The 25,113-nt window shown below is 37.3% G+C and overlaps 1 protein-coding gene across 2 annotated transcripts in view; it reads right to left on the reverse strand.

Annotated features, from left to right (window-relative positions):
* Positions 1-1,301: 1,301 nt before the first annotated feature.
* The window catches only part of LOC124300731 (UPF0047 protein YjbQ), a 55,588-nt gene continuing 31,776 nt past the window's right edge, over positions 1,302-25,113 (reverse strand). The window contains exon 3 of one of the 2 annotated variants that reach the window (XM_046755067.1): positions 1,302-2,805. In XM_046755067.1, coding sequence (XP_046611023.1) covers positions 2,590-2,805 — 216 coding nt within the window. In that variant the 3' untranslated portion in view covers positions 1,302-2,589. The remainder of the gene's footprint in view (positions 2,806-25,113) is intronic. The other variant, XM_046755068.1, reaches the window with a different exon arrangement.

The following is a 25,113-nucleotide window of genomic DNA, read 5'->3' on the forward strand; positions in this document are numbered from 1 at the left end:
AAAAAATCGCCAGAGTGGCACGGATCGAGGTTCTAGGGTAAAAAAAATGAAGCCACACAAATTCGGTCGAGGTTCCAGAATAAAAAAATTAATTTGTGTGGCTTCATTTTTTTCACCCTAGAACCTCAATCCGTGCCACTCTGGCGATTTTTTGGCGATATTGTCACACATATGGGAAGATTGTATTGTAAGTGAACGTAAAAATTTTTTCAAAAATTTTTCTCGAAAGCTAACAAAAAACTACAACTTTTATGCAGAGTCGTTTTTTTTTCAGTTACTTCAAGTTTCCGAGATAAATTCATCTGAAAAAAAACGGCAATTTCTCAAATGATGAATTAAAAAATCTAAAAAAATTCACATTGAGTACCTTTTAGTAGTACTTTGATATAACCAATTATGGCGCAGATCTGAGATGGTCGAAAAAAAGTGGCCGAGTTGACGGAGAATCCCTCATATGTTGTATTACACGTGCGGAAAGTGGGTCAATTTCCGATGAGTATAAAATTTATTTCAGCTCATGTCGCCAACTTCACACCAGCAAAGTGCCGCAAAGGCGAGTGCTATATTCACACAACTCGGGGTGCTATAATCGCACGAGTACTAATGTAAATGCAATGAGTCAAGGCCAACGCTGTAATCACACAAGTATTTTTCTCATTACCTCTATAGAAAAGTTTTGTCTGAGAAGCATCGAAGGGGTCACTGATAGCACGTAAAATTGGAGTTGAGTCACTTACTCTTAATGACACAGCGCGTAAAACTGAGTTATTCGAAAGTACGCATACCCCGAAAAAAACCCCTAGTGTTTAAGTTATAGAATTTTCACTATGCACATACGCCAACGTTCCTTTACCGCACTGTTAGGAAATAGGACACTTTACACACATTTCACAGCCATCGGTAATCAAACTTTCCAAAAAGGGTTTGTACAAATGATTTATTCAAACAAACCAAGAATTTCCGTTAGTTCACACATGAAGCAAGTTAAATTGAACTGTAGAAACTTTATTCGTTTATCAAACTCGTTTACATACGAGTTTCCCTCTTCAATTACTACAAACTAATCTGACAAATTATTACTACTGATTGTTTGAGAGGATAATTTTGTCTACAACAATCGACTTTGTTGTAATAAATGTAGTGTCGTAACAAATTTTAACACCGCTTGTGCATTACTCCATTAGTTATTCATTTTTTTAAGTCAATTGATTGCCCTACTGAATATTAAATCATCATAATAAAGTACTAGTGCTTAATAAATAGAGAAAGTAAATGTGAAAAGAACTTGTAGCCTGAAAAAATACGCGAAATTGTCAATTTATTTATAAAGTCGATTACAGTAACATTGTTTCTGGTGGATCAATTTGGGAAATTCACAATCTCGAGAGTTTTTTATATCCTTTCCGAATGTTCACATACACACATATCTGGACACGTTCTCTCGATGTTTTCAAATGAAACTACGTACGCAATAAATCAAATCTGGGCAAATCGACTAATCACAGCTGTGGGTTATTTTAGCGTAAATAACATAATTTTCTTAGGTAATCGTCCCCAGAAAAATTACGACCAGCTGAGAAAGACAATCTACTTATATTGGAGTGTTACACCAGCAAGGATTTTTGTGTAGTAAGGCCTTCGAAATCAGCCTCTAAGTAGAATTGGCGTACATAATTTTTAACGCCCCAAACACGAACAGCATCGATTTTACATTTACTGATTTTCATCCAAGCCCGAGCATCCTAGAAATTCGTTATTTTTAAATTATTACGGCTTTAACAGAATCTATTTACAACGCAATTGCCGCTCATACCGTATAAAACGAAAGCACCCTTTTTAAAGTTTAGGGTACCAATACTAATGGTTCTTTCTTCCCTCAGCTTGTCGTATTACCGACTCCATTGCTTTCAATAAATCAGCATCTCCAGAAGAGCTGATGACAAATATTTGATTCATCTCAAGTTCATGCGCAGATTAAAGCAGATTGATCAGCTTACCAATTTATGTGACTATTACATTAAAAGTATATACGACAGAACATAATTTCGAGAATAATGCTGGCCTGTGGAGAGCAACTGAATTCCCGTTACACGATATATATTTACATTGGACACATTATACCAGAACGTAACCGATGAGTGTTGTAACTAAGAGTACGAAGCAAGAATGTTGGATACAAATCTATATGGAGTAATTGAACTTTCCGTACATATACCAGATGTATCTATTCGAACAATCGGAAACTATCCATCATCCAAATTAACAATTCAGCAAAGTGGGTTAAGGCTAACAATAGAACGCAATTGTATATTTATATCATTCAAATAATCAATATCAATATCACAAATTTCTACATATTCAATGCCCTGAATGTAATAGTTTTGGAAACACTAATAGTGCACTCCCAATTTGTCCTTACAACATGGAATCCTAATTACAATCTGCTTTACATCATTACTTGGGTATCCATTTTTTCTTAGCATGTCGTACTCTTAGGGTTCAGCTAAAGTTAGGCGGCTGCTAGCTCGAATCGCTAGATGTGGAGATGCGCAGCTGGAGATTGCTACTTCGTCGGCGGTGAGAGTGGTCCTAGCTGCTAGTAGAGGCGATTGGACTAACAGGGCTCAAGGGGCTTCGTGCCGAGTCTCTCAAGCAACCGGTTAACGTAATCACCAACTTACGGCTACCAGCGTGATCACGATGCTCGCAGAGCCAGACGCCTTGCCACGTCCCTAATGCCAACTTCCCGTCTGTGATTGGAATACTCAGGGATGAGCCCAGAAAACAAGCTTTCACATGGGCAGGCTGAAATGCAATAACAAATACATAAATGCTTGGCGTCATAACATCAAAAAATAAGTGATTACACAATGATCTTCTATCTGTTCTAAAACTTGGTTGCCCAAAGCAAACTAGGTAGAAATTGGGGGGAAATACAGAATGTTGATATATTACTGTTACTGAAAATACATTGTCACTTAAAAGCTCAAGATATCTGTCTAAAGAATTTTTGAATACATCTAGCTCAAACTTGAGCTGTTATGCATGGGCTCTTGTGAGAGTCATGATAAAGAATGGTGTTTTCAAATCAACATAACGAGTTCAAATAAATAGAACTTATCAATGAACGATATATCGACGGTTGCGTAGAATAATCGGCTATCTCGAATTAGGCTTGCATAACTAGCTATTTCGAGTAAAGTTCAAAAAACGGCTATTTCGCGTTTGAAATTTTTTGGCCGCAAATTAAGTTGGTAGCACTTTAGGGCTGAATACAAAATTCATCATTGTAATTATTATAATAATATAAGCTTACAAGTTTATTAATTTTAAAAAAGTGGAGGAGGAGGGGTAACTTATTCAAAATCTGTCCCCCCGTTCCTCATTACAAAAAAAAATGTCATAAAGTTTTGTAACCTTGTAAAAACTACGACGAGCTTCAATTCTATGTTAGAAATCAATTTTGTGGAAATAACCTCGACAAAAATATACAAACCAGCCGGCTACCACGTGCCACGCTGTAAGGAAAAAATATACACATCAATCAAGATAGACATTTGCATTATACATAGGGACTCTTATAAGCGTTTCGTAATGAAATCCACTGTCGAGCCACATCGCAATAGTGCTTATATCAAGTGAACTAAACTTTTCAGGAAAGCCTAAAACAATGAGGATGAAGAGGATGGAGTAACGTTAGTATAATCATGCATACTCAGAAAAAATCGTTACTTTGAACCTTTAGCTATGTCTGAAATTTAGTAAACCACGATAAACAAAACGTACTCTTATTTTGAAAAACCCACTTCTTGAAATTTAGTCTAAAATTGCGGAACAATGATTTGTCCCTAATATTTCCCTACGTTAACGTTATTAACTTCAGCCTCACTAAAACTAAAAACGTTCATATTAAAATAGAGTCTGTATAAATATAATATTCCGTAAAAATAATTCAATCGCGGAAAAGGAAAAGGAATGAAACGAGTTGACTCACGATCAGCCGTGACAGGAAAATTCTTGAAATTTTATCTATGTATAAACAGCCTAGGTCAAGCTTCTAAAATAATAAAATTCTTTACGGAATTGGAATGAAGTTGTAGTAGTGCCTACTAGAAGCATAAAAGTGTAATATGCTGACAAGATTATGGGGGAACATAAGTACTAGTGGGTTAAATGTTAATCAAGACAAGGCTGATTCAATCGAAGCTGACATTCAAAAGATGTATTTACTTCAATACAAAATTATTGAAATATTTAAAAATCTTTTTGTTGCTACTTCAAGTTTACCTTCAAGCAGTTACCATTATAAGTGCAGTTATAAGTTATAAGACGCATCAGATGAGCAATTTTAACCTGCAAGACTTGAGTACTTCCGACTTCGCAATTTTTGCCTACCACGCACTTTCATGAGGGACATTAAGTAGAAAGGAGGAACTCGAGAAAAAATAGGAATTGGGCAACTTTGTCAGGCGCCTTTCTAAGTATTTACGCTAAATAACAATCATTCACATTTACTTTCTGTTTTTCTCTTTCGAAAACGATTTCATCCGAAATTTTCTCACGAAATATTGCCCCGTGTCAGTATTTTTAAAATTAATATGCATTAATCTTTTGATATACCGTGTTTTCCCATGCTGTACATTGGTAGTAAATGACGGGTATCACCATCTCATAATCGAAAGCATACCAGTGCTATCACGGCAAAAAAATTACAGTCGCCTTCTCAACAAGTGTACCTTACATAGGATCTGTTAGAAGTACGTATAGTATTACGCAATTACGCAACATTATTTGCCGTGTGGAATCTGACCCATAACTAACAATTCTAAGACACAGATGTATAGAGGGGAGATTCTCGGTGGCTATCCAACTTGTAAATTACTAAACTTGAACCAAAGAATGATGTTTAAGTATCTGACAAGGCAGTAAAATAAAGCCAATAGCAGGTCTCTTTTGTAGCAGCCTGTACGACGTAAGATTTGAGAATCATGCACAATTTAATAAAAATTTATATAAGTAACTAGAATTCATTTAAACCATATGACAAAAGTGTAGAAATTATTTTTTCTGGTCGTTTACTAATATCTGCATTTATTGACTTACACTCAACATTGTAGATAAAACAGATTTCAAAAGAATTTGGTTTGTGATTTCTTCATATTCCTTTAACGAATCTATAATTCAAGACCAAAAAAAAAGGTTCTAAATTCCTTTAATAACTCTTTTCATTTCCGAAAAATTTCGAACAAAAAATTTTTTGAAAATTTATAATGTAACCCTAGAAAACATGTACAGGGTAGTTGACTATCCCAGCCGTCTTTCAAACTGCGCTTTTAGGCTAAAAATTGAGACTAACGGCTGGATATCGTGGCTGCAATTTATGACAATTTGTGGATGTAAGTATATTTTACTTTGTTGCTCAAATCAAAATATTTAACTTGTCATTGCGCAATTAAGAGTCACATATGTTATCTAAAGCCATATACTTCACATACTAAAGCAATTTTCTCTGGCGCTCTGTAAAAAATGCACGCTTCTTTATTTTTATTTTTTGCATGAAATCGGCGGCTTTAAAACATACGCTATTTTTTACGCGAACAATGGCTCAAGGCTACAACTTGGCCGTCTGCGAGGGACACCAAACGGTGCATTGCTGCTACCGCAATCGAATGAGTTATACGATTCTTTCCTGAATTTATTATTACCACCACCCACTATTTTTTAAATAAAATAACTTAAGAATATACGAAAACCCCTTACAAACAGTTTTTTATTATAGGTTTTTATTGACTTTTTGCGTATTTCCGTATTTTTTCCATTTTCATATCCTGAAATAAATATGTATTTTCAACAGTACATAGAGATACTAATTTTTTCTGGATAGTCTGTTGTATCCACTATAAATCCCGTTAGAAATTTGGAAATCGGTGCAGTACAAAAAAATATATGAAATTTTGTTCGAAAAATGACGTTCTAGGCGTTTTTTAGCACTTTTTGGTAGTTAATTCAATTTTTCATCATTCCAAGTAAGCGCTGCTTCTATCCCCGCGATTGAATTTCCAGCATAATTGTGAGAAGGCTTGCTTTTTCTTTTACCGATTCTTTTGCTTGATGACCGTAGCTTGAGTATGCGTAATAAGATAAGTAAAGTAAGGTTCGAGTCCTTGAGAGAGTTGAGTAAAGTCACGGGTTTTAGTTGAGTCTCTCTGGTTTTTGAAACCAAGTTCAGCCGAATTCCGCTGTACCGGATCGAGCCGCGTTATCGGGTTTTCAGGGTCACCTCTCGAGTAGGTCGCGGAGTGCCGAATTAGAGTGCTCGAATTAGCGAATAATGTTTCCGAGGATTTTGAGAAGGTTTGATTTCGGATGCGTTGTGATAGCGTATACCGGGACAATCTCTTGAAACTATACATACAATGCGCATGCGCGAGTTTTATCGGCTGCACGGGCAGGCTGGCCACTCCGAGTTTCAGCTGTCAGGCTCTGTTTCTAGCGGCGATGTAGTTCATACGAATTTTTAAGGTTAGAATCTCAAACAGTCGAGATAGTGACTCGGAAAGTTGATGCTAATGCTCTCTGAAAATTGGCTTTATTCGACTGAAATGAGAAATCTGTTTAAATGTTGGGTGCTCGGAAGAAACGCAGCAGGTAGGTGGGAACACTTTATTTGATCACTTTTATTATTTTGTACATTAAAAATAACAATGAAATTTTTTTCTATCAACAGGTGATACGGCCAAAATAATTGCATCTCTAATATTTACTGTTATCTGCCTATTCAATTTATCACACGTGACAAAGATCATCGCCACTTTCAAGCAACTAAGTGACTTTCTCACTCTCTTGTGATTTCAGGCGGTAATGTTGAATTTTGTCACTTTTGAAAATGGGACATTGAACCGAGTGTTCAAGAAATTTAAATATCACACTATCTGTAACAGAACTGTGAATCTTTTTTTTCTCGAAAATAGTTCAACAAAATTCACAAATAGTCGATAGTCCACGTATTTTTAATGATGTTTTAATGATGTTCAATTAAATAAATGAAGGGAACCTAATACTCAAATTGAAAATTCAAGTAATATTGGATTTATTAAAATGATTTCTGTATTTCATGTCAGTGCAGTTCGAAACAAAGAAAATCTAATCGGAAGTGTAGAACTCAGGAACGTAGATCACATCCTGTGACACAAGTTGAAAATCAACTTTCTCAAAATGCGCCTTAACGTCACAATTACCTTCAAGTACAATCATGTTTTAGATTAATGTCAGAACATTATTACGAGGATATTGACTTATCGGATTCAAGATTGTGCCCCTTGTTCCATCAAAATAAATGAATACCCAATTTTTAACGAAGTTTATGAAGATTTTTTTCCAAATAATGTAATCCGATACAATATTTTGTTCATAGTCCTCCGAACATCACTTTGTAACAAGGATATTCGGAAAGAGTCCCTTTGTTGCAGGAACCATAATAAAATTCTTGGTTTTCAATTCGTGCTACTGAATAACTTCTGCGTTTCAGGTTCCATTTCCAATCTCAAAATGAGATTTTTTTTGTTCCAGACAATGCTAATATGAAATGCAGAAATAATTGCGCTAAATGAAGATTCACAAGCTTTCAGTCTTAGCGTAGGATCCTATGAAGAGTGTAAAATTGAATTGGATTGAATGTGGTTTTAAGTTATCGTGCAACTAGCTAGCCAGATGACACCGTCAACTAAAATTAAGTTTCAAGACATTTTTAACTGAAGTTATTTAACAATTCTAGATTTAGATTGATTCAGTTTGCCTAGCAAAATTCAACCCCACAATCTAATTGAGGACTTGAAAAACTATTTATCTGAATTTAATGCCAAAGAGAGTAAAAGTAAGCTTCAAAATAAGATACCAAATTAAATGGCATAAAGTTTGAAAAACAACGCTGGTCAATAATAATGCTTGAATTACAATGGTGCACAGAATGATTCCTCGGTAGAACGAATTGGCGGCAACGGTTAAGTAAGAAACTTATCGCTATTGGCTCGATCAAAGTAAAATGATGGGATATTCAGCCATTATCATCTGTAGTATATCCCGCTCTTCAATTTTGCCTCAACTGATGTTAAGAAGGTGGCGATGGCCTGATGAAATTCACTCTGGCACCTGATGTCTGACGGAACAACCAGGTTTGATGGTTATAATGATTGCACCGCTAGAGAAACCAAGATCCGTGCCACCTAAAAGTTTTGACCATCGGGTAAGGCATAATTTTCCTCGAGTTAATCAAAGCCTAAACTTCAAGCCTGCTGAAAAAAAACAATTTTATCATTGAATCCATGTTAAAATATTGTAATAGTCAAAGATCAAGTAATTAGAAATTTACCTACATGCTTTCATATCTGACAAATTTAGTCCCGCTTTGACAATGAATTATTTCGTACCTGAAAATATTAGAAGCTATTATTATCAGACAGGATCTTTCTGTATTTTGGGATACAACTAATTTCCAATAAAATGCACAAAACATAAATCGTTAATGAGACGCATTTTTAATTTTATGTAAATAAAGAATCTGTTCACAATAAACATTGTTTTTACTCACCTACCTCTGTTTGTCCAGACTCCCACTTATTAATGACATTTCACATTGAATTTCAGATTTTTTCTTTCAATAAATAACATCTAATTTCTGTATCATTTGGTATTTGCGTCGGTTGAATATTTTCCGATATCGACCACGGTATTGCTGAACGATAGCATTCTTAGACAATTCACGCTACGTAAAAATAAACAGCAACATAACCCCAATCCGCGGTTTTATGCACGAGAGATTTCCAGCTCTTGAGTCTTGTCTCATTTTGTGTACGTTGGCCCCCTGCTGAGCAGACGAAAACATCGCCGCGGGGCGATTTCACCGACCAATGAGATTGAATTATTTGGCGCATGCGCATTGTATGTATAGTTTCAAGAGATTGTCCTGGTAGTTGAGGTTATGTTTAGTTGCGCTTGCCCTGAGTTCCTTTTTCGTTTAGTTAAGATGATGTTAATTGAGTTGTGTTACCTTATGATTGTGTTTAGTTGAGGTTACATTTAGTGGCGCTTGCGCTCAGTTAAGTTGCCGTTTATTCAAGATAGTGTTTATCCGATTTCAGGTGATGTATAGTCGAAATTGCCGTTGCGTTGAGCAGCGGTTGAGACGAGAAGTTCGTATATTGAAGTTCGTATTTGGTTACGTCTGAAGTATATTGGCGTTTAAGGATCTGTTTAGTTGAAATAAGCTTGGGTTAAGTGAAGTTGTCACGTTTAGATTTGAGGCAGCTCGCGGTAGCGTCGATGCTCCGAGTCAGGCGAGATCTCGGGTGAGATTGAGGACGTCGTCTGTTCGGTAGCCCGACGGCGCACTGTTGAGAAAGTAGTTTTAGTTTCGGTTTCGAAAAATTATCGCTGTTGAGGAAAAATTGCGAATTTGTGAATTGAGAGTAGCACAGAGAGATTTTGTAATTGCTGAGTGACATTTTAGTTAGGGAGCCGTGAACTCAGTCGAGTAAAGAATAGTGTCGGTTACGTGTAATTTTCTGTTTATTTTTAGAATCGCGACGAGCGACTTTTGGATTATTTTTTGTTTTGTTTTTGTATCACCGCTAATGTGAAATATAAGATTTTATTTTACTTCTTTTGTTAAGTAGCGTGTGGTTTTCGAGTGTCTCTCTCTCTGCAAAAATTACCCCACCCCTCTCCGCGGTACTGAGCTACCGAGTTAATTGTCGAGGTATATCGATTTAATGATTTCGAGGCGTGTCAATCACGCCAGGCGCCCAACAGAATTTCGCGATACTGTTTTAGATCCAAGGTACATCGTGGGCCGCCAAATTATTGTGTACGCGGTAAGTTCTCGGTCATTTTCTCCAAGTGGCCGAGGTGCGGGAAAAATCCACCTCACAGTGCATAGAGTATTCTGAAAATAATTTGGTATTGTTTAGGAGTTCTTTAATGGTGAACGGTAAATAATGCTAAAAAATGTACAATAACATATACTAGTGTATTAATATTTTTTACTTTTTAGTTTTTTCAAATATAATACACAAATTCTCACCTTCATCGATAGCAATAATAATATACTATCACACGCCTAGTCTCCAATCCATCTCCAGGCTAATCGCTTTGTCGTTACACATTGAGGCTTGTATGCAGGAGATACTGAAGAAGCAGGATTATAAACGAACCCACTTTTTCAGTAATGGGAGAAGTACACATTGTGCCAAATTGGTAATTAAATAGATGACTACGCGAGATGCTACGTAAGCAAAGGGAATTGTGTGCTATATTCTTGCATTTTGATATCTTACTTGATGATCAGTGACGAAATGAAATTACCAACGGTTATTCAATGCGAGATCGGTATATAAATGGTAGTATTATTTCGTTTTAAAATCAACCAAATGCCCAAAAATGTACAACTATTCAAATATCAAAATAACACCCTTAAATGCCAGCGTTCTTAACGGCTGGAAGAGGCGTGATAAAATCAGTCACACCAAACGGACCTTCTCCAAAATTCACCATTTGTAGGCTAGTACACATAACCATGACCAGAGGTTTCACAAGGAGACGGCAGATTAGTTGGATTATTTTGACTTATTATTTTTATGGAACGTGTAGTTAGGACCGCGAATAAGAATTTCTCAGAGTAATTCGGCGCAATATTAACAAATTTCCGAGATAATCGACTTTAAAGTTTTACTTGACCAGGTAAATCCACCAGACGCAACACACGTTCCAATGGAGCGCATAGCTCTGTTCATACCGTTCGAGTCTCGTAACAGCGAGATCGCTGGTTCGTCGCGAGATTTTTTTTACTCCTTTGAAACGCACTTTATATTTTTCTATTCTTTATCTCATTCCCGAATTTATGACCAAACGAAAAACATAATAATAATTTCATTTAAGAATGTTCGTCAAGTATTTGCTCAAATTTTTAGCGAGATTGTGTATATGGCGTATACATTTGAACCTGGAGTTCAGGATCCTTAGGCCAAATATTGCCTGGGCTGCAAGCTCCGTTAAAATGTATGTTGCATCTGGTCAATTTAACCGGTCTAGTAATCTCCGAAGTCGGCTTGTAGTATAGATATAAAAGTTCTGGTCCACAAAATGGCGGCGTACCGGCAGAGCAGCCCCTATACCTACCTTACCGACAGTCGGTATGTTACCACCGCGATGTTAAGCCTCACCCCCAATATTGATACCAGCTGAAGCGTTAACATAGATATCACCACCAGTATTTTTGCTCGATTTTACTGACAGAGTGTTAAGAATTAAATTTTTTGCTTAGTCAGATAAGCAGCCATTTTGATTTTTTATCTGTCTAAGCAAAAAATTTCATTTTTACATCGTCTTTCGGTAAGATCGAGCAAAAATACTGGTGGTGCCATCTATGTTGACGCTTTAGCCGGTAACAATATTGGGGGTAAGGCTTACCATCGCGGTGGTAACATACCGACTGCGAATAAGGTAGGAATCGGGGATACTTTGCCGGTACGCCGCCATTTTGTGGACCAGAACTCCTGTAACTCTACTACTTTGATTATTTCGGAAATCCATGAATATTGCGTCGAATTAGTTCGAGAAATTCTTATTCACGATCCTAACTACACGTACCATAAAAATCAAAGATCAATAAAATCCGACTACCTTGCCGTCTCTTAGTCAGTTGCAAATTTTCATGTTCCTATTCGTAAATAGCATTACAAAGACTTCCTCTAAATGATGATGATTGTTGCAACCTTACTGTATCACGCATAAGTAAAACACGTCCATACATTTCCACGCAGTCTTATTTGGTGTCTGCTACCCACTAATTTTCGCCAATCAAGTGTCTACTGCTATTGCGATCGAACATCAAATACCATTTCTAACTACTTATATCAACCAGAAATTACTCTTACAATGTTGTATACGACACTATATCACTTGTATAGAAGACTGAGAGGTAACGAAAACAATAAGGTTTCGCCCGAACGATGCCAGTATAAAGAGATCGTTATTATAAATCATGCCGTTTTTACCTTTTCATCTACTTATTACTTCATCAACTTATTCTAATACTCTGGTATTAACGACACGTCGTAAAGCGCACCTATTACACCCGACCTCATAATGACCTGAATGAACACAGCATGTTCATGTACACCAGTACTATAATCAAATATCAAAAAACTAGCCTTTGTTATTTTACATGCTTTTTTTAGTTCCCAGCTCTTGGACTCTAACTTCTAGCCACTTGAATAAGCAAGAGCATCTGCTTTTCTAAACATCTTTAACTCTGCCTACCATTTGGTTTTCACTACTGCTACAGCGCAGCTTCAGGTTATTTTTCATACACATTTAGAGCCTAACCATCCCCGTCCTATCATAAATCTGACTGGCTAACATAATTCTTCATTACATTTAATACGTAACCTGCATATCAAGATTCAACCCTCAACTGATTTTACGATCCCAGTATTAAAGACACGTTTCAAGGCGCAACTATTACACCTCTCTTAATAATGGCTTGACCTTATATAACATGTTGATACACACCGCTACTATGATAAAATATGAAAAAAAAATAGCCCTTGGCATTTCATAAGTTTTTTTTTTTTTGCTCCGAGCTCTCCGTTCACTCTTCCCAGAGATACGGAATCAACTATAAAAAAACATTCAATCCAGTTGCAGGACTTGACGTCATAAAAATAATTCTAAGCGTCGCAGAGTCTGAAAATCTTCATCTCCCCGAATTTGACGTCAAAAGGGCTTTCTTGTACCGAAAACTTCAAGATGAATCTTATATGAGACAATCTGATGGTTTTAATAAATGAAAAGAACAAGTATGCAGATTTGATAGAAGCCTTTATGAGATGAAACAAACTCCACATCTGTGGAATAAACGATTTTTTGATTTTATGAAGTGCTAGTTTGTAGTACTACAGTTTGTTTTGCATTTATAAGAAAAGATGATGGGGGAAAACTCGTAGACTTAATCTACATAGTAGAGTACAAGGTAGAGAATTTGTTTTATTACAAATCTTATAAGCGCGATTTAAATGAAAATTGGAAAGTTACATTTTTGTTTCGGAGTTCGATTAACTCGTTTGGATAATGGTTCTATTTTTATAAATTAAAGTACCTCTGCCAAGACAGTCTTAGATAAGTTTGGAATGTTACTGCCAAATGCAGTCACAACTCTTAACGGAAGATGTCAGGATACAAAGGAAATTAACATTCGCTAGTTAGTCATGATATTCCTTACAGAAAAACTGTGGGAAGTTTCATGCATAGAGTAACATCAACTCATCCTAATTTGATTATGCTGTAAGTGCAGCTGCTGAGCATTTAAAGCACCTAAACTATTATAGGTTTACAGTGGAGACAATTTGTAAATACACCAAAGGAACTTTTGATGATGTTTTATTATACAGTACGCGGTAGATAAATGGCCATTCAGTATAAGGATATGCGAGCGAGTACCCCTCCGCAAGCACCGTCGCACACATAAATGCGGCATTCCCCACATCAGCGTGTCCATCTCCCACTGCACTACACTGTCTCCCCGCACCGCGCATGACTCTCGCTTTCGACGTCAGCAGTGGGAACGATTAACAACTAGCCACTTTGGAGAAGTTTCCTCTCCTCGCGCCCTGCGGCAGGGCCATAGCATCTAGCGTCCACGGTATAAGGTTAATGGTAAAGGAAAGCAACTTGTGACTTTCACAGATACAGATTATGCAAGAGATTCCAACATGAAACGGGATGTTGCCTGTTAGCATTCTGGAGGAGTAATTTTTATGGCTCAGTAAAATATAATGAATTACAGTACTACCCTGGTATAAGAATCCTCGATATAAAAGAATTTCCCTTACGCTCCGCTTGAGCGAGTTTTATAGCTTCCTCTACTCTAGCTGTGTATGTGAGATCTCCCAACTTTGGAGCGAACTCCTCCTTATAAGTGAAGGATCAATTTTGTTGAATCGTATGTTTAAACGCCGAATTCGTACATACACAACTTTAATTTTTTTTATAACGAGAAAAATTAAGACTTTATTTATTACAATTAAGTTTGTAAAGTTGCAAGACTAAGGGAAAAAGGAAGAATAAGCGCGGGGAGGGCAGTCGCAGTAGAATCACCCACATTCCTACGAGAGACAAGGGAAACTGCCGAAAACCTTATCCAGGTGTAGCCGAACACCAGCCCAAATCACCAACCAAGAAGTCGGCGCATGAATGAAGAGACCGGTCTTACATTTTCTCGAGATACCGTTCAACTTCATTGACAGGCCACAGATTTGAGCTCGAATTCTCCCGCTCCGTAGTCCCACGTGCTAGCACTTGAGCCACTACGGTCAGTGAAATCAAAGTGGTGATGATCATTGACACATTTACACACGTGCGATTTGCACGCCGTGCAGGCAGTAACGGGGGAACGCTCCAGCGATGAATTTCTTGGAATACTATTCTCCCGACTCTCTTATAACGAGGTAGTCCTATATTGTAATTTCGATGAGCGGAATGTATAGTAGAAAATATAGCTACAAGCGACAGAGCAAAACAACGTCTCCCCATGAATCTTCTACTGGCTGAAATTACGAACATAGATGATATTCCACCATCTTAGTTGATACTGCAAGTGCAATTGAATTAGCTAATAATCCAGAATTTTACAATTATTCCAAGACGCATTGGAGTGTGTTATCATTTTGTTCGAGCAAAATGTCATGAAAAACTTATTAACCGTTAAATGAAAATAGGTAGCTGCTATTATGACTGAACCTTGGTTTCGTATACGTTTTCAAAAGTTCGGTGTTATGTTAAGAATAGTATGACAGGAGGATTGTTCCTGTAAACTCAAGAGTACTAAAGAATTATATTAATTAAGAATTGATACTGTAGAAAAGAATTAGTCACTTCGAGATGCAGTGTTGAAACATAGTGAGTGCTAGAGCCAACTGAGCCACTTATAACAAATGGAAGGCTTCTGTTAAAATGTTAAGTTATCGGTTGATCGTGATATTTTCGTAGCATAGTCATTTTAAATACAACAATAAGATCTTATTGAAGTTATACTTCTTTAGGCGCGTTATGAAAAACTAATGAGAGTGAAATTTCAGGATGCGCGCGCATCACTGTAACACAAAACTGTAACACAAAATTAACAGGATGAAGTTGCCCACTCAACCGAATTCATTAAGTCTCGAAAAAAAGCTAAATATTTATCCACATGGTTTTAGTTTTTACAGTCACAACACGTGTTTTATTTTCATACAAGTGCGAATTATATATGTGGCAATAAAATATATTCAGTAGTGATTTAAATTGAATATTTGGATTAATATTATTTACTATTTGTGAATATTAGTGAAAAAATTGTGCTAAAATACTTTTTCAAGTGCTCCAATATAATTGAGGTTAGTTATCCGTATGTATTATTTATTGATATAAATTAAAATATCATTATTTAATATAATTAATACTAAATATTATTAAATTATCAATGTTGAATATTTATTATTGGTTTTTTAATATTTACAAAATAAAGAAATAAATTTAATAGAACATTTAATAAAAAGTTCGTGACAAAAATTTAATAGATTATTTAAATATAATGTAAGACATCCGTTATTTGTTTTATTGTTTTTTATTACATACTTCTTTTCTTTATCATTGTGTGACAGAAAATTTTGACATGTTGTGTATTTTTTAATGATGCCAAAGAAGTATAACTTCTCACGCGCGTACATAAGTACACGGACCCATTTTTTTTTTTTATAATTATAATCAATGTGTGTTTCATCCGCTGCGCTGGTTTAAATTCAACGCTATTTCAATTGATATGAATATATTAACGACACATGGATAAGCGAAAAGATTATTTTATTTCTACTGTTTCTCACAAAAGACAAACTCACTAGACTAGTCTTATCTCAGAAATGTTTTAACATTATTACGAAGTAAATACGTATGGTCACAGAAAGATGATGTTACTCAATTTTGAAGCGACAGCATTATAGGTCGAGAGCTAGCGACACTTTTGTCGGGCTGATTTCATAATGGCTGGAAAAATTACAGAAAATAGCCCTGTCGGTGTACAATATGTAATCGCGTGCCTTCCAGCTCGGATCGGTTGTGTTTGTTTATAAAAAAATTTTAAGATGCATTTTTAAAATGGTTTCTGGGCTCATCGCGATCTGAATGAAATTTCACACGAAGGTGCTAAAAACATTACTAAAAATGAATTCGAGTGCCTGCTACTCGAAATCGATTGTAAAATACCGCCTGTCAATCAAAAACCGGCAAAAAAAAAAAGTGCATCACCCGCCTCATCGCAAACCGCACAAAAAAAATTTAGAATATAGTTTAAAGTGTTAGAAATTCATTGGCGAGTGCATGCCTCCTCAAAGGCGTTGCCATATGTGCCTGCCAGCCTCATGAAAATCGCGCGCTCTCGCGCTCTGCACCTTAGGCAATTAGAGCGTGCTCATTCCGATCCGCAGCAAAATTTAATATAAGGTAGAAGAAATGCTTCCAAACTCGATTGCAGATGCCTGCCTTTACCAATATGTTGTTTTATACCGCCTGCCAGTTTCCCAAAGCAGTGTTCATCGCAAGACCCTGATGACTTGCTTACTATTGTTAAATTATCTTGTTGTCATTTTAATTCTATAATACATTACAATAAAAAATGGATATTTGCATAAATAAATGAAACTATTATATATCATAATCTAGTATAGGTTTTTAATTCATAATTTTATTTGTATTTCATTTTTTATCAAACTGTTTCTACATTATTATGCAGTAGACGTTTTTATTTGTATCAAAAAAAGTAATACATTTAATCGCTTGCGGAATCATTGTCCGATAGATCCTCGCTAGTGTCGCTGTCACTCTCGTTATTTTCAATGATTTCGGTATTATCTATGGTAACATTCTCTAACTGTATAATTATGTCCTCCACGAATCGCGGGATTTATTCTCCCTCGAACCAAAGGAACGTGTGTTTACCATTTTTTTCGAGCCATCCGCAATTAGTCGGGCAAAGAGCCGTTGGTTTTTTCAAGAACCCAACTATTAAAAATATTTGCTATATACCTAGCTCGCAAAACTTGCTGTCTGAGTTCTGATGCACGCGGAGGAATGGTAGACGCATCGAAAGTGGTTGCCTTTTTCATGAAATTCTCACGAACATTTTTGACATTAAAAATTTTCAAAAAAATTGACTAACGTGCCGCGTTAACATTACGCACCTCTCTAACGCTATATATTTCACATATGAACTCTTCGATTTTTTTGAAAGTAGTGTCGGCTCTGTCTCCATGGCAATCCTCCAGCTTTGCAAAAGCTATCTGGTATTCTGTTGAATTCTGCAAAATCTTCAGAGGTATTTTTTCCCCTTTCTGAAAAAAGATAGATTGAAATCGCATCCGGTCATGGCATGGCATCTAGGTAGCGACTTGCACAGATCGTGACCTAATTGTAATTATAGTTTCGTAACATGGGCGGGTGATGCACTTTTTTTTGCCGGTTTTTGATTGATAGGCGGTATTTTACAACCGATTTCGAGTGGCAGGCACTCGAATTCATTTTCAGTAATGTTTTTAGCACCTGTGTATGAAATTTCATCCAGATCACGATGAGCCCAGAAACCGTTTTACAAATGCATCTTAAAATTTTTTTATAAACAAACGCAACCGATCCGAGCTGGCAGGCATGCGATTTCATATTGTACACTGACAGGGCTATTTTCTGTCATTTTTCCAGCTACTAGAAATCAGCCCGACAAAAGTGTCGCTAGCTCCTGGACTATTAGTACAAACTAGGACTGAGCGATAATTCGTTGAATCAAAATAATTAGTTGCGGAGGCCAATTACAATGAAAAAAGAGTCCAACTAACACCCAGATTTCTGGATTTTGAATCTATGATAGATTGTTGGGGTACAACACTGCTACTACCTACGCAATGGAACATTAGAAACGTCTGCCCCCGCCGTCCAACTCTCTCGTGGATCTCGGGCAAAAAGAGACAGATAGATAGAATTTATTACGCTCATGGCAATGTTTTTTTCAAGAATCAGTAACTCATATACAGCAGTAGAAAGGAGTAAAAAGTGGTGAAACTAAATTCAGAAGTATTGAAGACAACGGAAACTAGGTGAGGGAAAGAGAGCAAGATAACAGGAAAAAAGGCAACGGCATCTCGTAAGCGGGAAGGGGAATAAAGTAGAGATAAGGAAGCGGCAATTAGGTAAGATAGCAAGTGGCAGAGAGCGGTAGCATGTGCGACGAGGTGATTGGCAGTCGGGCCGGTAATCCGTTTACTGATGCCTGAAAACCGTCCCGCTGCCGCCATCTCGCCGTTAGACTCCGAACCCTGCAGCCGCGAGTAGCCGTAGTGCCCTAAGCGGCCGATATGCTCGGCCGGCGTATAGGCTATATGTATATTATACATAGGTTATATATAACGGGACAATCTCTAGAAACTATACAGCCAATGCGCATGCGCGAATTTTATCGGCTGCTCGGGTAGGCTGACTACTCCGAGTTTCAGCTGTCAAACTCTGTTTCTAGCGGCGATGTATTTCATACGAATTTTTGGGGTTAGAATCACAAACAATCGAGATAGTGACTCGGAAAACATTTGTCATTGAGTCAGAAAGTTGATTCTTCAAAGAACGGTCGAAACTTCATGCTAATGCTCTTTGAAAATTGGCTTTATTCGACTGAAATGAAAAATCTGTTTGAGTGTTGGGTGCTTGGAAGAAACGCAGCAGGTTAGTGGAAACACTTTATTAGATCACTTTTATTATTTCGTACAGTAGAAATACAAATGAAATTTTTTTCTACCAACAGGTGATACGGCAAAAATAATTACATCTCTAATATTCACTGTTATCTGCCTATTCAATTTATCACACGAACAAAGATCATCGCTATTTTCAAACAACTAAGCAACATTTTCACTCTCTTGTGATTTCAGGCGGTAATATTGAATTTTATCACTTATATATATATATATATATGTATAATATATATGTATAGTTGTATTGGTTGCTGGTTTCGTTTGAAACATCCGAATTGAATTTCTATATTTATATATAGTTGCGCTCGGCGTCTTGACTGTTTCGTGTAGCATAATCGTGGTAAATGAAGTCGCTGGCGACTTCGTATAAGCATTGCGCTTGTGCTCAGGTATACCCGCTTGATTCGGTGTACTGAAAGGATTACCTTGTGTGAATCCAAGTATGTACAAGCAATCGGTAGATTACTTGCGTCAAGCATTGCGCTTGCTCATTGGTACAACCGGGCTGCGCCGGTGTGCCTGGCGGGACGTACCGCGCTTGTGTTAGTGTGCTTACGAGGTTATTCCGGCTCCCAAGCATGCAACAATCAAGAAGGATTTGAAGATACAAGACACCACAAGATCCGAGTACCGATCGAATTGCAGTGCGACCCCTTAGATTTATCCATCTCTCCGGAAACGCACAGAGCAAAGAAAACCAAAAAGAATGAACGACTGATCCCGGGTCGCCTGACTACTTGACTGACGCGGCCTGGCCCGCGCTATTCCCTCCACCTGCATGCTCGTCTAAGCACATGCAAAGACAAAACAGAGAGAATCTTCAAGCGGCTCCTAAGAGCGCTCAGTTTATCTCAAAAGTCTATGGCCGCGCGACGCATGTGTTTGTATACACGCGCGAGCGACCGTTCGTGCCTGGGCACCTCTGACTATTCGTTTGACCGAAAACTATATGTAGGGTAAAGGGTTAAATCTTCACAGATATATACGTAAGGGGAAGGGTTGAATATTCATAGCTATAAGGGCATATACGTAGGGTGAAGGGTCAAGTCTTCACAGGTATAATGGTATATACGTGGGATAAAAGGTTAAACCTTCATAGCAATATAGGCATAAACGTTGTAAAGGTCGAAGGTCGATCAAAGGTCGAAGATCAAAGGTCGAAAATCGAATGTCGAAAATCGTAAGTTAAGAGTCAAAGATCGAAAATCCAAGGTCGAAAATCGAGGGTCGAAGGTCGAAGATCGAAAATCAATGGTCGAAAATCGAAGGTCGAAAATTGTAGCTCGCAGATCAAAGGGTGATGGGTTGAATAGAGGGGGAGGGGGGGGTGGAATGGCTAAAATGGGGACGGGCGGGAGGGAGAGTGCGGAAAATCTGTATAGGTATGAGGGCATATATACGTGGGGTCGAAGTTGAATCTGTCAAGATCTGAGGGCATATACTGTTGAATAAAGGTTGTCAAACTTTTTTAAAGAAGTGCGCTCTTACGCGAGCGCACACATGATAGGGCGACATATGTGCGAACTAATGTCACGAATAGAAGCGTGAGAGTAACCGAGATATGTGTGATCTCCCGTCTACTCGTTAGTCTTGACAAGAACGTTGTTCAGAGCAGTCAAAGAATAAACGAATATTACATTACTATATTTTCCACTGATAAATACGTGTGCGTTATTATTATTCCCGAATATTCAATCCTCCTACAGCACTGAGCAAATTCAACATATACGTGGGTTCGAGGCTAAATCTGTCAAGATCTGAGGGTATACATGTGGGTGCGAGGATAAATCCGTCAAGATCTGAGGGTATACATGTGGGTGCGAGGATAAATCCGTCAAGATCTGAGGGTATATACGCTGGATTCCTGACACGGCAGCGGCAAGATATCTTTACAATATAGAGAGATATATATGAGTCATTCCACCAAATATTGACTAAAGTTGTGCTGGGGGGTCTGAACTCTACATAACAAAAAATATTATTGACAAGTACATAACAAAGAGAGCTTTCATGATTTTTTTCAAATTTTTTCGTCGAACCCTTTCGAAGATACAGTAGATCGAAAATTGCAAGATTTGCAATCGTTGACTTTAGATATTAAAAATATCAATCCCTTGTAAAATTTCTAAAATTATATTGAATAATGGTTATTGTGTAAAAAAATCCCAGCTTTCTGAAAAAAATATTTTCAATTCCCTCCAGTATCGGAAAAACTCTGAAAAATGAGGTCAAAAAGTAAAAAACGCTTTTTCTACTAATGTATCATTTTTCATATTTTTTCAAATATTTTTTTCGAAAAGTTCAGACTTTTTTACACAGAAAATGTATTTTTTGATTTTGGGAATATTTAAAAATAAACCATAGCAAAATAAAGTTGAAAGTTCTGCGATAAATTGCCGATCTGTATTGTGCTGCTGTCACGGTCGTCACACGAACTATTGAATGAAGTTTGCAGATCTCAGAGAAGCGACAAAATTTATTCCGCATTAGCACTAATTTGAACTCATTAAAGATGAATTACATTGTTCGTCATGCTGAAAATTCGAAAAATACCTATCAAAAAGTGTTTCAATCTATTCAACAAACCACGATTTATCCATAAACCAAGATTTGACCGTTGTCATAACTCTTTTGCGTGATAATTTTTATTTCTTACCCACTTCACACTTTGAACATATATATTTCCTATATAATCGCTGAATATAATGCTTTTTACAGACATTTTCAAACTTGATTCGACAGTTATCGTGCGACGACCGTGATGGCAGCATAATACAGATCGGCAATTCATCACAAAATTTTTAACTTTATTTTGCTATGGTTTATTTTTAGATATTCCCAAAATAAAAAAATAGATTTTCCGTATAAAAAAGTCTAAACTTTTCGAAAAAAATATTTTAAAAAATATAAAAAATGTTACATTAGTATAAAAAGCGTTTTTTACTTTTTGACCTCATTTTCAGGGTTTTCCCGACACTGGAGGAAATTGAAAATATTTTTTTCAGAAAGCTGAGATTTTTTTACACAAAAATCATTATTTTAATATAGTTTGAGAAATTTTACAAGAGATTGATATTTTTAATATCTAAAGTCAACAATTGCAAATCTTGCTATTTTCGATCTACTCTATCTTCGAAAGGGTTCGACGAACAAAATTGAAAAAAATCATGAAGGCTCTCTTTGTTATGTACTTTTCAATAAAATTTTTTATTATGTAGAGTTCAGACCCCCCGGCACAACTTCAGTCAATAATTGGTGGAATGGCCTATATATACTAGGGGGGCTTCGCCTCATTTTCATATATGGTTGGGTAAGGTTACGTTCGGGTATTTCCGGATAGATTCGGGTAGGTTCGTATGACTTCGGTTACGTTCAGGTGGGTTCGGGGTTGTGTGCGTCTGTGTGTGTGTAGGTTAGGTTCGGGTATTTCCGGGTGGATTCGGGCAAGTTCGTGTGGCTTCGGTTAAGTTCGGGGGGGTTCGGGAATCTTGACACGGCAGCGGCAGCAGCGATATCTTTATATAATATAGAACGATGTATACATATATATTGTAACGTGTGCGGTTTGCTTGAAGCTTGTACCTATGAGGAAACCCCGTGATTGTGTAGTTCTTTTGTCTTAACCCTTAAAATTAAGGTAAATATGAATAATATTGTTACAAACGGTGAAATCACCCGCCTTACGCCCTTTTTAATGATCTAGTAGTCATCATAGATAAAAGAAGTTTATAATACTCTTATGTCTTTAAAAAGAATAAGGTTGCTGCGTCAACCAACATTATTGTAAAAACAGTCTTGTTTCAGACTTTAAACTAGAAACACGTTCTCTGCTATTAAAGCTTTCCGATAACATTTTAATTGCGCCTTTAATTGACTCACTGAATGAGCTCGCGAATCCATATTTATTTTGCAACGTCTTAAACCGTTACAATATAAAGGGCCTCCTGTGATGGGCAAAAAGAAGGATCGGTCTTTCCGGCCCAAAAACACCCTGAATCAATTAATTATACGGACTTAGGTGATTCCAAAGCCGCCTTGGTTCATGAACAAACACAACCTTCTTATGCTCCTTCACGTAAGACAAGAGCTGTGTCGCTGTTGCTGCCGGTCGGAGACAAGAGAGCGAGGTGTATGTCATCTATTCGGAGAAACGGGTTTCCCGGTGCTCCCTTCGGACTGCAAACTCGGAGTAAACAGAGTCGACTTCCTACTTCTACTATTGGGTTGATGAACCAAACTCAACGCCGATCCTGCAGACCAGGGACAACCTTGGCTATCGGTTTTTTATGCAAGTTGAAATTCTTAATAATAAAACCGTGTAGGACAGAGAAACAGACACGTTGTACAAATTTTGCAAGTCATCCCAAACAAGTTTTAATTCAGGTAAACAAGATTTGAATCAACAAATTAGATATAGTGTCGCGCTCTGCGCTTGGATTACTTAAATTCTAAAAGCGACCGTGAAAATTGACAAACAAAAAATATCAACATAAAATAATACTGAAAGAATTTATAGGTTTTGCTCCTTGTTATTTTCATGGTTCAAATTTCTATTCTATGCTCCATGAAGTAATTCCTATCGCTCTAGACATCCCGTGATATCGTGGATTCTGCCTATATCATATGTTTTAAAGTCGGAACTAAGCGCTCTGCTTGAAGTTCGCTATTACAATTTACTGAAGCTGAATTCGATATTCCCTCCAGACGAGGAACACCTCGTTACCAAAATTGGGTGAGAAATTCCGACGCTGTGCCGGTCAACTGCTACATTATAAGGTCTATCCCTAACTTGTGAGTCAGTTTGGCGCTGTGCCGATCAACTGCTGACGATGCTCTCTGCGGTTCTCCTATTTATACTCGTCATGATCGCCCATTCCGCTACATCCTTGTCGTCTCTTCCTTAACCATGACCTTGCCGGTGGATCGTCGAGTCAGTATGTGTCAGCGAGGCGTCGGTCACCGTCTGTTATTGTTGTGATCTGTTGTATGTACGGCCATAGCTGTTGTCGGAAGTGACCTCGACCAACTGTCCGTTACAATATATGCATATAGGCGTGATGCTCCTACTCCTCCAGCGACAACAACAGGCCGCTAAGCGACAACAGCAATAACTTTTCCAGCTGCTACAGGATCAACAGGAGCAGCGAAAAGCAGAACTTGTTTTCTGTCTGGCTGTCCCGGAAATTCTGCCTGGCTCTTTCAACTTCGAAGATAGAAACGACGATGTCCGAAACTACGAAAAACTTGCGAAGGCCCTTACTTCGTGGTTAACCGAATCAATGATGTTATTTACCAAATTCAGAAAATCCCTTATTCCAAAGCGAAAGCAGTTCATTTAGATCGTCTAGCTCTTTTTGGAAAAAACGACCAACCCGAGATAGACTCGCCAAGGCCTGGAACATCCTTCGAGGTTATCTCTGTGGAGGTTTCTTTCGACGCATTTGGTTAGAACCTGAACTTCGCTAAGAGTTAGGAAATTTCCGCGACTTCGAATCTCATTTATTGATGAGAAATTTCTCTTTTCTCATTCGCTCGTCTGAGTTCAGAGTAGAATTAATTGTTTATCAGCGAGTTTCCCCAGAAATTTCTTTCGTCCAGGTCTATTCCCATTCTCGTGAGGAAGAATCGAGGATTTCCTTAGAGTTACTCAAGGCTATTCATGAAGTTCATGAAGATTGATTGATAAAACAAACCTTTTCTTCCTTATCGGCTACCTTCTTGGTTATCGATGTTGAATCCATAGCTGACCAAGTCTGTTCTGATTTCTGTTTCGCAATGTCACTCGGACAAGGTTAACTTTTGTGCCTTTTAATTTAATGTTGAAGGAATTATTTTTAAAAGATTCGACAATTTATTGAATTGAATGTTTCATTGATTTAATCATTAAATTATTGGGAAATAAAAAGCCGTTTTAATTATTTTTTCTAGTTCCGCTTTGACAGAGTCACATTCATCACATCCGATGGTCCCTTTCACGATGCAAAAAAGACTATCTTTACATTCTCGACAGAATGGTTTTTTTTCGTAGAAGGTCAGATGTAAGGTCACTTTTTGCGGAAGCAACTCAGGTCTTGAACTGTCAACGACAGAAAGAATAGTTTTTATGAAATGGAAATTGGCTTCTTATATTTACTTTCTTAAACTTACTTCAAAATAAAGCAAGTCGGGCAGAGAAAACCTGGATTTCCTGTTTTCGTATTTCCGTTTAGTAGCCCACAAGATAAGTCTTTCCATTTCGACTTGAACATATTCTCGACTTCCTCTTCTGATGAAGTGTGAAGTCTTTATAGAT

The sequence above is a fragment of the Neodiprion virginianus genome, chromosome 3 (assembly GCF_021901495.1).
Source record: "Neodiprion virginianus isolate iyNeoVirg1 chromosome 3, iyNeoVirg1.1, whole genome shotgun sequence".
Lineage (NCBI taxonomy): Eukaryota > Metazoa > Arthropoda > Insecta > Hymenoptera > Diprionidae > Neodiprion > Neodiprion virginianus.